General features: G+C 37.4%; 1 protein-coding gene across 6 annotated transcripts in view; it reads right to left on the reverse strand.

Moving 5' to 3' along the window:
- LOC110295159 (uncharacterized) overlaps window positions 1-13,223 on the reverse strand; it is an 89,570-nt gene that overhangs the window by 65,891 nt on the left and 10,456 nt on the right. For 4 of the 6 annotated variants that reach the window (XM_085837477.1, XM_085837480.1, XM_085837476.1 and 1 more), the window contains 4 exons: window positions 8,699-8,823; window positions 5,601-5,689; window positions 5,133-5,209; window positions 1,270-1,416 (listed from right to left, as the gene is read on the reverse strand). In XM_085837477.1, coding sequence (XP_085693603.1) covers window positions 1,270-1,416; window positions 5,133-5,209; window positions 5,601-5,689; window positions 8,699-8,823 — 438 coding nt within the window. The remainder of the gene's footprint in view (window positions 1-1,269; window positions 1,417-5,132; window positions 5,210-5,600; window positions 5,690-8,698; window positions 8,824-13,223) is intronic. The other 2 variants (XM_085837478.1, XM_085837479.1) reach the window with 2 other exon arrangements.

Below are 13,223 nucleotides of genomic sequence, written 5' to 3' on the forward strand. Positions count from 1 at the left end.
TTGGAATTACATTGCAATTAACTAGACTTTTAGACTTAAGAAAATAAACCAGAGATTAAAGGTTTTCTATACCACAGTGTAACAAAGGTATCCTAGAAAGAGGTGGTGGAGTTTCTTTCCAGTACTACTCTTTAGGATCAGATGAGGCAAGCTCTGTTTGAAGATGGACATGAATTACAAGGCTCTAAAATGAAATGGTAGAGCTAGTTTTTAAATTCTAAGTGAAAGAACAGAATCTGAGGAAGGAAGCTACTCAGGAAGTAAAGACAGAGCTCGCTTCACAGTAAAAACCAGAACCAGGAGAAAACACATTTCACAGGACAGATGTTCTTTGCCAGCACTAAGTAACTGTCCAAAATACTTTTGTATCAGAATTATGTTACATCAAATTTAACAACCAAAAAACTGAACCATTATCAGAACTGCCTACCAGGTTTTTAAAAATATAGACTTGCCTTGTCTCTGTTGCCCTTCTACAAATCCAATCAGAAAGGAGTAGGGGATGGTCTAAAAATGATATATATCGTCAGTGGGTTACAGGAACCTAGAGAATAGAGAGCCTCCCCTCACGTGCTTCCCCTGAAAAGGAAAGAGTCTTCATATGCTTTTCTGTGTTGGTCCCACTGGATTCACCACAATGGTGATGGACAGCATATGTAAATAAATGATCCATGGGATGATTAGTATACCTACTGTCTAACACTTGCTGGGAAATTCTGTATGAACTAAGTTGAAATGCTAATTATGGCTTAGAGCTAATTTTGTCACATTATGAATTAGCTGAATTCCTGGTATGCCAAATTAAAGGAATCAACTATAAAGTATGCTACAAAAAGCTGGTATTTCTGAATATTTAGGGTAATGAATCGAAAATGCTGGGTTTTATAAAAATTTAAAGTATAATCTATTAAAAAAGCAGTTCAACTGTATTGAAAAATAGATAAAGTAGTTTAAAATACAGTTTTAGAAAAAAAAATCCTAATTCTTTTTTCATTTTACCAGTCACAATAACCAGAAGTATTATCACAAAAGATTATAAAAACATTTAAAATACAATTTTATGCAATTTTTATTTGTATTTTAGGATCTAAACAACTTGTAGGAAACACCTTGTGAGGCAGCAAAGTGGTTTTTATTTGAAACTACTCAAAAGTCAAGACAGGCTCACTACTTTGTTCTCAAAAGTAATCAGTATGTCAGCCAAAACAGTCAACTTAATAGTCATCTGCGATAGATACTTGACTATGTGAGCCTAGAGAGCCTCCCCACCTCTGTTCCCCCTCGAGAGGAAGGGGTCTTTGTATGCTTTTCTGTGTTGGCTCCACTGAGTTCATCACAATGGAGATGGACATTTGAAATTCGTAGCGATCCAGCATCTGGGCAATCTTCTTTCGAGACACACCATGCTTATTCCTCCTACCAACAACAACAACAACAACAAAAAAACAAAAAAAAAAAGGAAAAAAAGGAAAAAGATTTTAAATCTTTTTTCTCATTTTTTACAAAGTACAGGTTTAGAGATTGAGCTGTTTTACAGTTATAGAATAAAGTCTAAATGATATTTTATAAACACAAGAAGACATACTTTGCTTTATACAAGAAGAGTCATACTTGCTATTTCAGAGGACAACATTAACTATAACTCCTTACAGAATAGCTCATTGAAAACATTAGGTATACAGCAAAATAAAAGATGCTTTCTTAAATTTGTTTTGTTAAAGAGACAGAAAGAACATAAACTTGGGGGGTGGAATCTGGGAGGAGTTAGGGGAGAGGAAAGAATATGATCAAAATATATTACATGCAATTTCTTTAAATATTTTAAAAAGGGAAAAAAATTTAAAACTTTTTTTTTTGGTTTTTCAAGACAGGGTTTCTCTGTGTAGCCCTCGCTTTGTAGACCAGGCTGGCCTCAAACTCAGAAATCCGCCTGCATCTGCCGCCCAAGTGCTGTGCGCCACCACTGCTTGGCTAAAACTTTTAAGTGCCCAGCTAAAACTTTTAAAAGAAAAAAAAAGATTATGAGATAGTAGTTTGAGAAGTACAGAAAAAAACAAATGGATTTCCTAGTACTTATCAAAAATAAAAAATATTTATCGCCGGGCGTGGTGGCGCACGCCTTTAATCCCAGCACTCGGGAGGCAGAGGCAGGCGGATTTCTGAGTTCGAGGCCAGCCTGGTCTACAAAGTGAGCTCCAGGACAGCCAGGGCTATACAGAGAAACCCTGTCTCGTAAAAACCAAAAAAAAAAAAAAAAAAATTTATCAGTTACTTATATTTATGATAATTTTATATCTTGTTAATTAATTTATTATTGTTGGGTTTTTGAGGCAGATCTATTATTATTATTGGGTTGTTTTTTTTTTGTTTTGTTTTTGTTTTTGAGGTAGGGTCTCAGTATGGAGCTCTGGTTGTCCTGGAACTCACTATGTAGACTCAGAGATCTGCATCCATTTGTCTCTGTCTGCCAAGCACTGGAATTAAAGGTGTGTGCCACCATATCCACCTTTTCCTACTTCATTTAAATTTTTTATATTACCAGTACCTTATTATTAGGAATACAGTATGATGTTGATTGAAAAATTAGATACAAACAATACATAATATATGATTTTATTCACACATGTTCATGTAAGTTGGAAAATGGCAAAAAATTATAAGTAAACTTTCCACAAAATGTAAGCAGTAAGAGATTATCAGGTCTTCCCACAAAACACCACTGCCACCACCACAACAACCATACTGGAGTGTGCCACATGTCTGAGAGAATAGTTGTGTTCCCATACTGAGGTGACAGCTGAGGATATGTCCCATCCAGCTTCAGTCTCACCAGTGTTAGGACCACAGGCATGGGGTTCCAAGCCTCGCTCTTCCTGTAACTTTATGTGAGTTCTGGGCAAGAAAAGTCATCTAAGTACCCGGGCCTCTGGACAGTTAATTTACTCTCATACTTTCTCATTCTATGGCTCTGACTTTAAGATAACACAGGCACAGGCTTTCTACATACTGTTCTTGCTTTACTAATTTTTCCTAGAAATAGGCCACAAACACATCGGCTTTACTAATCTAATTTTGTTGTTATTTGAGACAGGGTTTCTCTGGGTAGCCTTGGCTGTCCTGGAACTCACTTTGTAGACCAGGCAGGCCTCAAACTCACTGAGATTAAAGGTGTGTGCCACCACACCTGGTCCTAATCTGATGTTTTACAATCAAAAGTTTAAGAGTAACAGCAGAGACAGGAGCAGGGGACTTTATCAATGGTACACAAGCAGCTTGGCAAGCTTGAAACGCTGGGTTCAGTCCCAAACACAACAACTGACATAAAATTTTAAAAAATTGGTAAGAGATGACTAAATCTACCATAGCCAAAATCAGCTATTTGGTTCTATCCAATTCTTCCAAAAATTCAAATTATCCTACATATCAGTTAAAATAAAGTGGCTGCTAACTTATATTAAGAAACTATTTTGCTAGGCATAGTGGCTCACATCTTTAATCCTAGTGCTTGAGAGGCTGGGGTAGGCAGCTCTCTTGTGAGTTTGAGGTCACCCTGGTCTACACAGTGAGGTCCAAGACAGCTAGAGCTAAAGAGTAAAAACCCATTTCAAAAAAAAAAAAAAAAACCAAAACAGCAGGGCAATAGTGGCACACGCCTTTAACCCTAGCACTCAGGGGGCAGAGGCAGGTGGATTGCTGAGTTCCAGGCCAACCTGGTCTACAGAGTGAGTTCCAGGACAGCCAGGGATACACAGAGAAACCCTGTATCGAAAGAAAGAAAGAAAGAAAGAAAGAAAGAAAAGAAAGAAAGAAAGAAAGAAAGAAAGAACATAACAAAGAACCAATCAAAAACCCCAATTACAACAGTCTCTCAAACATAAATGAAGCCATAACTATAGGATGGTTTAATCACTCAAGTCATTTGTATGCCATGATTCAACTATCTTTAAAATTCCCTCTCTTCTACCTCATGAGTGTGACACATATAGTTTGGTATGCAAACAGCCAGGTATTATCATCAGATCAGTATATAGGACACAAATCACACAGAGAGTAAAAGGAGTGAAAGACGGAGAAATAGTTGGGCCCCACACACAGAAAAACAGCCTGAAGGCTCAGACGCAGTTTGTGGCAGAATTCGTGTTTACTGTGTGCTAGCAACACCAGCAGAAAATAAAAGACTGTTTTGAAGCAGGATGGGGGCAAACTCTAATGGAATATAAAGAGTGAAAAGGGCAGTTTAAAAAGAGGACATTTCTTCAGTTCTATGAATACACTAAAAATGACTGAATTGTTTACTTTAAATGGGTAAGTTGTACAGTACATAAATTATACCTCAATAAAACTGGTACCAAAGAGGAAGGGAATCAAAGCAGGGAAAGGAAAGAGTGAGGAGACAAGCAGTGGCATGAAAGGAAGGCACTGGCAACACAACCAAGAGCGAGGCTCCAAGTCCCGAGTCCACAGCCTCTCCCAAGTCTCTCACTCTGAAATCTGCAAAGAGCTGAAGTGTGCTTGCCAAGCATAAAAACAAACCTTCTAAACAGCCCAGAAACACACAAACCCTTAGTTTTCTTGGTCAGAAAACAACTTATTTACAGAAACTAGATCATACAGACTCTTACTTAACACAACTGGTCATAATTTGCAGCAGAAATGTTTAGATGTCTGAAATGACATATTGCCCCCAACTCTAGGTTAAAAAAAAAAAGAAGGTAAATACACCACACCACCACTCTAGAAGAACAAAAAACAAAAACAAAAAACAAACTGAATTCCCAAACACTGTGAGGCCAAGGCTCTTGGGATAGAAGTATGGAAAGATGGAAAAGTCAGAGCAAGATGAAAACACAAGGTACAAAGGTGATGGTGGGACCCACAAGGGGTCATGATGGTGAAGGGATGAAGGCAAAGCCCTAATGTCACGTAATCTTATATAAAAGAGTTCATATTAAGAAAAAGAACCAAGCCCATTTAGTAAAAGATAATTGATAAATTCTGACACGGCAAATCTCTTCAAAAGCTTGTCCCTGGTTCCAACTAACAAAGGTGACAAGCAAGGCCAGAGAGAAACTAATCATGCAAAGACAAATCAAAGAAACAAGATAAGGATTCAATAAAAATGAGGCTCTTACTTTTCTAATTCTTCAGGATCAAACTTCCACCAAGTTTCCGGTTCATGAAACTCTACTCTGTATCCTTTTCCTATGGCCTACACAGGGGAGGGAGAAGACAAAACCCGGAAAACAGTCTTAAGGAAAAGAAGATAAATAGATTCAAGTTTCATCTGACAACAGGAAGGCTGCTCAACCAAGAAAAATGCTTCTTGGTAAACATGGCTTAGAAAAATGTTAAGGCTACGTAACTGGACCAATTCCAATTACTATCTTCAAGTCCAGGAGTCACTAAGGAGGTGAACACATTCAATCATCATAAACACCATTCTCTATTTGTAAGAGACTAAAAAAAAAAAAACCCAACAAATCTATTTAGAAAGCAAGGGAAAGTAAAATGTTTCCATGATAAAAATCAAAGACTAACCTAATTTTTAGACTATGTAAATCTGTTAAGAATAAATAAAAACTTGTATGTCTATTATTTACCATTTCCACATACGGTTTCATTTCCCAGGCTTGTGTATTAGTGTTGTCTATTATAACTGGAGATCTCCCTTGGTCAATAGCTTGTTTTGCTGAAATAAAAACATAAGTAAAACTTGAATATTTGGTAGAAAGAAACAATACATCTTTGCATTTAAAACAAAAACTGCAGCACCTCTTCAATTAGTGCCATGAAATACAAGACATTCCAGGTATATTCTTTGGATTGGATGTTGGCTTTAACAAACAACCCAACAAACCACAAAAACTATCTTGGATCATTTTGTTCACTTAACAGCTAATGAAGCTTTCAGTTTAGACCTAATCTCATTAACAGGAAATATAGATAATAAAGATACAAGAACCAAAAATTTATTCACATAGAAAAATACTACAAATGAACAAACACTGAAAAGCAGTGATAAGTATGATCTTTTATAGGTAAGAGTGGTAGGCATTTCTGTAAAGTAAAAATTATGTGAGAGAGATGGCTTAGACAGAAAACAGTCCCAGAACACTAGGCAGAGACAACTTTACTGTCCAGCTAGCCTGGACTACAGAGCACAGCAACAGAAACAAGAGGAACCCTACCTCAAAACATGATGGAAAGAGAAAATCACTCCTGAAAAGTGTTCTTTGATCTTCACACAGGCTGGGCACATGTGTACCTGCCCTCACACACACATACACAAACATACACATAATAAATAAATAAAATTGAAAAAATATTTTTTTTTTTTTTGGTTTTTTTTGAGGCAGGGTTTGGGTTTCTCTGTGTAGCCCTGGCTATCCTGGAACTCACTTTGTAGACCAGGCTGGCCTTGAACTCAGAAATCCGCCTGCCTCTGCCTCCCAAGTGCTGGGATTAAAGGCGTGCTCCACCACGCCCAGCAAAAAAGAATTTTTAAGTGATGCAATTGAAATGTAAAAGAGGGGCTGGTGAGATGGCTCAGTGGGTAAGAGCACCCGACTGCTCCTCCAAAGGTCCAGAGTTCAAATCCCAGCAACCACATGGTGGCTAACAACCATCTGTAATGAGATCTGGCGCCCTCTTCTGGAGTGTCTGAAGACAGCTACAGTGTACTCACATATAATAAATAAATAAATCTTAAAAAAAAAAAAAAGAAATGTAAAAGAAAGATATTATCTGTAAGTAAAATTTCACCTATCAAGTATCTCAATAAATAAAGTTGATCAGATGTTTGTGGATTCCTTAGAATCATGGTTCTCAAGTGATGAGGAGAACGTAAACTACTACCTGTACCAACGCCATCTCCTGACTACGAGAGAAGCACTCTCACAGTGATTTGTTAATGGCAGCAGTGTATGCATACTTCAGGGATAGCAGATAAAAACTTAACTTCAGAAAAATTATAAAAGTTGAACGCAAAGATGGAAATTTTCTTGATATGCAGGAACCAGACCACTAAATTCAACATAATGTAACAAGGCATGTCCAACCTGTACTTCATGGACCACATGTGGTTCAGTATCGCCATGATTTGTGGCTCAATACAAAATTGTAAAATCATCTGAAACACCATGAGGCTTACTTTTTGCAAAAATAAAATAAAATAAAATAAAAATTTATAACTAGCCTGCACAGTTCTCAAGACTGACCGCTGTAGAGGACAGGGCTGTGCTGCAATGTCAAAGGATTGGCTGCAGCGGTTTATAGTGGAGGAGGGCTCACCTGCTTGAACAATCAATCCCGTGGCAGCAACACTGTTCTGAAAAGTCAAAGTGCCTTTAAGAGGTAGGGCATGGCTGGAGGATATGGGTCATTAGAAGTAAGCTTCTGAGGTATTAAATAGTCCAACTCCTGCACTATGTCCTGTACTTCCTGACTGTAGACACCCTGTGATCAGATGCATATGCCTTCCGGGCCATTTATCCCTTTCTGAGATACTGTGGGCCAAAATAAACCCTTCTTCCTTAAGTTGCTTCTTGCTGTGTTATTGGGTCTTAGCAAAAAGGAGGTACCTAAAGGAGTTTAGGGCGGGCATATTCTAAAGACTGCTTTATCACCTTACTTGCTCAGCCATCTTGTCAGCGTAAATGTAGGTTTTTACTTATAGTACATGTTTTTTAGATAGTTCTAGATCTAATACACATTATAATCATTTAGAAAATTAAAAACAAACAAACAAACAAACAACAACTTAGAGCAAGGCAGATGGCTCAGATGTTAAGAGTACTGGCTGCCTCTCCAGAGGATACAGGTTCAATTCCCTGCACCCACAACTCTATTGTGGTATACCTCTGTTGGCTCAAAAACTCTTTAACTCCAGTACCAGATATCTACATCCAGATACAATACCTATACACATAAAAATTTTAAAATGAAAACAATTTTAAAGGCCCACAGCTGCTGGGCAGAGGTGATGCACACCTTTGATCCCAGTGCTCAGTAGGCAATAGTAGGTGGATCTCTAGGTTCTAGGCCAGCCTGGTCTATAGAGCAAGTTCCAGGACATCCAGAGCAACACAGAAACAAAAACAAAACAAAAAATTTTAATTTAAAAAAAATTGAAATTCCACAGCTTTTAGGTCTCATTCTAAATCAAACTAAAGCAGAATCTCGAGGTCTGAACCCTAAGGAGTCTGTAATATTTTTAAAGTGGGGAAAGAGATCCCTCACCTGATACAAATGGACTGTCAGGATTGAGACAATATGCATGGTGTAAGGAAACTGACCATGTCTTCTAAAATGAAGCATTAGATAGGGTTCTTTTAGTATCAACCTGTATAGTAAGACTAAAACAGGTATTTTTAATTAAGATTCAAGACATTAGTATTATTCAGGGTAGAAATAACTTTCATACTACAAAACAAAGGTACCAGAGTTCTTTGAATTATTCATAAGGTGTACCAGAGGCCCACTGAAATGTCCCTACCCCTATTTTATCAGTTTATATTGGTAAACTATTTACAGCTCATCCCATTTATCTGAATTCATTGATTCTTACAATCTTGACCATGTCTTACATAAGAAGAGATTAGGACAGTTTGTCAAAGTCAGTCAGCCAAAGTCAAAAATAAAACCTAGGTATGACCTGTAATTAAATACTCCATCCCAGGAGCCTTGGCCCAAAACAAACCTCTGTTCTGGTTCCAGTCATGGGCATCACCAAGTTGATTAACATTGTACCTGTACCCATCTTGATGATGAAAATAGTCATCAGTGCTGAACACGATGCCATCACGACTCTGACCAAGCAGAATTCTGTTAACAAAAGAAATCATAAGATCTATAACCAGACAAAGGAACCTCAGGACAAACAAATTAGCAATGGAATCTGGGCGCTGACTCCTTAAGGCACTCTGGCAGAACAGCAGAGGAACCCATCCTTTTAGATTGTTCAGATTTTAAATATCACTTCATACTTTACTCTATCTAACTACAGACACGAAAACTGAAAACCAGCATTGGTATTTTGACTTTATAACACTGTGTACTGCTTTCCAAATAACACCGGTTAACAACTATGCCTGCTTTAGCTTTCTGTGAATTGGTATTAAGAACCTAAACATGGGGCTGGTGAGATGGCTCAGTGGTTAAGAGCACCCGACTGCTCTTCTGAAGGTCCGGAATTCAAATCCCAGCAACCACATGGTGGCTCACAACCATCTGTAACGAGATCTGACTCCCTCTTCTGGAGTGTCTGAAGACAGCTACAGTGTACTTACATATAAATAAATAAATAAATCTTAAAAAAAAAAAAAAAAGAACCTAAAAATGTCTTGCTCTGGTACAAGTAACCAAAAAACCAAGTAAAATTAAGGAAGTCATCCATCTGGGAAAAATGTATTTGACCAAAGACAGCTTTCAAACTCATTTCCATTAAGCACAAACATACAGGGCTTACACGTTGAGAGTAATAAAGAGCCCAAGGTATAAGACTGAAAAGAAACTATGATTCTCTAAAGTATAACAAACGTTTAAACTTTAGAGATTGCTGCATGAAATTAATCACTGAACACTAAATAAATTTTTCTCAGATCAACAAGTAATAAGTAAGCTCTGCTTTGAAATAAAAACAAAAAAATGATAGCATCTTAAAGTAATAATTAGTAAGTAGGGAAATGTGAACAGAAAGACAAACAATAGAATTTGAAAAGAATCCAGAATCTCAAACCATCGGTTCGTAGTTATTCAATCACAGTATTATCCCACAAACAGCAAAAGAAAGTCAAACCCATTATACTTACCTTGGCCCATACAAGTAATTTACACTATGTAAACTCAATGGAAAGAGTGTTGCACTTGAAATTGTAATTGTTCCCTGATGTCAGCAAGGGAGACCCTTCAGATACCAAAATCTGCTGATGCTTAAGCCTTGTGCATACAATTGTGTGATAGCTGCATACCAACTATACACATCTTCCATATGCTTTAAATCATTTTTGGATTGTTTAGAGTATCTAAAACAATGTAAATAGCCATATACACTTTATTGCTTAAGGAATGATGATAAGAAAAAAAAAATCTAAAGCAACAAGAACTCTGAATATCAAGAGGATCTCCATAATCATTGAGATTGGGAGTGTCCTGAGGAAGGGAAAACACAGAAAGCCAAGGATTTGGCTCCAACAAAAAGTATTTCACAGTTTCACTATTCCCTCTCAACTACTAAGCAATTAACCAGGAAATGTGATAATGTGAAGGAGCTTGAGCATAAAACAAGCTAGTCCTGGGATAAGTCAAGAGTACTTCCTAGCATAAGGTAGTAGGGAGGACATCAATAGTAACATGACAAATGCTCCTCTCCTCAGCTAGTAAAATCTTGCAATAAAAATAAACCCCTTGGGCTGGCGAGGTGGCTCAGCAGGTAAGAGCACTAACTGCTCTTCTGAAGGTCCTGAGTTCAAATCCCAGCAACTACATGGTGGCTCACAACCACCTGTAATGAGATATGACGCCCTCTTCTGGTGTGTCTGAATTCAACTACAGTGTACTTATGCATAATAAATAAATCTTAAAAATAAACAAATGTCTCAAAATAGACAAACTTATATTTCTAGTTACAGGATAATAATGTATTACATTATTTTATAGCAAATTACATTAATCAAACTAAATGGAAGTGAAGGTTTGGGTTATGTGTGTACTTCTTTGGGAGAAATGGGAGTCCGATTTTTTTTTTTCCTTTTCAGATAAGACTATCTAAGGAAGAAAGGAAACCAGTTGGGGTGTGGACAGGGGTGACAATTTCATATAAAATGCTACAATGACATTGGTTTGTTTGTAAAATGGGCTAGAGAGAAGGCTCAGTGGTTAAGAGCACCGACTCCTCTTTCAGAAGTTTCGGGTTTGATTCCTAGCACTCATATGTCAGCTGACAGTCATGTATAACTTTAGTTTCAGGGGATCCAATGTTTCTTTCTGACCGCTAAGAACACCAGGCATGTACATGCAGGCAAAACACTTAACATGTAAAATTTTTTTTTTTTTTTTTTTGGTTTTTGAGACAGGGTTTCTCTGTGTAGCCCTGGCTGTCCTGGCACTCACTTTGTAGACCAGGCTGGCCTCGAACTCAGAAATCCGCCTGCCTCTGCCTCCCGAGTGCTGGGATTAAAGGCGTGCGCCACCACGCCCGGCTCTTTTTTTTTTTGGTAACATGTAAAAATTTTAAAGATCTGAAAAATTTGTTAAAAATTAAAATGTCATAATAATAGCATTTTAAACCAGAGCTCATTCAAAAATATATTTTGATTTTAACTAACCACATAACTAATTATATTCAATACTACCAGAATCTAGATTGTCATTCCTAGATTCATGCTTTTATTGGTTCTATAACCTATTAGCAGATGGTTTTTAAGGTGCTAATAATACCACTGTGCTTAAGAAATGGTTTAAGTTTTCCAAGTTAAAAGAATAGGAAAACAATAGTCCATTTTCATCATCTAACTAGTAGTATAACAGAAGAACATGAACAAAATCTCCATGAAGACCTTCTTAAATAAACAAATAATGAGCAAAAGTTGAGCCTGATGAGACATTTTCTTCCCAGACAGCACGAAGTGTACATGGATCCTTTTCAAACTCAACAACCGTATTAGGTTATGAAGATTCAATTCAGGAAATTCAATTAGTACTCATGAATTTTGGGAAATGGGTTACCATACTAAGCATGTGAACTGAAAATAACAGCATCAGTATTTTCAAAATTCTTAGAATTATCTCTAGTCAGGTATTCTAAATAGATTCTCAGAATGTTAATATTCTGGACTAATTAAACACTATCAGTGGCCACTTGAGTCACACTGTGTCAAGAGTTATCTTTATGTCTTACATATATGTAGTCAATATCATTCAATTCTCAAAACACTGATAGTGTGGTATTAAACAACTCCAGCACGGAAAATAATTTAAAAGTTAAACCATCAGGGCTGGAGAGATGGCTCAGTGGTTAAGAACACTGACTGCTCTTCCAGATGTCCTGAGTTCAATTCCCAGCAAGCACACGGTGGCTCACAACCAACTGTAATGGGATTCGATGCCCTCTTCTGGTGTCTGAGGACAGCTACAGTGTACTCACATATATAAAATAAACAAATCTTTAAAAAAAAAGCTTTTTAAAGTTAAACCATTAGAGTTTAATATGTAGCAGCAGGTAAGGTTTTCTCTCTCCCAAACCAATGGCCTTCAATTATTCTTGTACAATCTCTTCTCCTGAAGGTTTCTAAATGGATTTGGTCACTAGCTTCTAAGGTGAATGAATCACTAACTTCCAAGCCAGTCAAGAGACCTACATAGTAAGTTCTAGAGTTCTAGGCCAGACAAGGCTACTATCCTAAACAACCAAAACAATCAAGCCAGTGGTTCTTAACCTTAGAACCCCCAACCTGAGCTGGAGAGATGGCTCAGAGGTTAAGAGAACTGATTGTTCTTCCAGAGGTCCTGAGTTCAATTCCTAGCAACCACATGGTGCTAGGAACAACCATCTGTAATGGGATCGATCCTATGCCCTCTTCTGGTATGTATGAAGACAGCAACAGTGTACTCATATAAATAAAATAAATAAATCTTAAAAAACAAACATAAAATTATTGTTACTAATGACTTCATACTGTAATTTTGCTACTGTTATAAATCATAATGTAAATATCTGATCTGTGACCCTGTGGGAGTTGCACCCCACAGGTTGAGAACCACTGAAACTGAACCTGGCACAGGCTGAGACCCTGGTACAGGAGTACTTTACCCAGGTGCTTAAGGGTATCTATCTACTTAACATTTCTCAGATAAGTATAAAGAACTATAAGAGCAGAGACAGGTATATCCTATTGAGTTCAACACCAAAGGAAGGTAGGGGGGTAAAAAAAGGAAAAAAAATCACTTTCAGACAATGCTTTTTAAAAATTCCTATGGCTATTGTAACAAATGATCCGAAAACAACCATAATTAATCTTGCAGTTTCACTGCTAAGAAGTGGCCAGGCCTGTCTTCTTTCTCCAAGCATTGGAGAAAGCTGTCATGTCTTTTCTAGTTCCTACAGGTTAGACAGTGTCTTGGTTTGTGGGGCCTTGCTGTCAGTACCGAGTCTCGGCTCTGACTTCTGCTCTGTCTGTCTGAGACCTTCCTGCCTGCCACGTTCAAATTGAGAAGCTTGATGATTA

The sequence above is a fragment of the Mus caroli genome, unplaced genomic scaffold (genome assembly GCF_978045245.1).
Source record: "Mus caroli unplaced genomic scaffold, Mus_caroli_1 scaffold_4, whole genome shotgun sequence".
Lineage (NCBI taxonomy): Eukaryota > Metazoa > Chordata > Mammalia > Rodentia > Muridae > Mus > Mus caroli.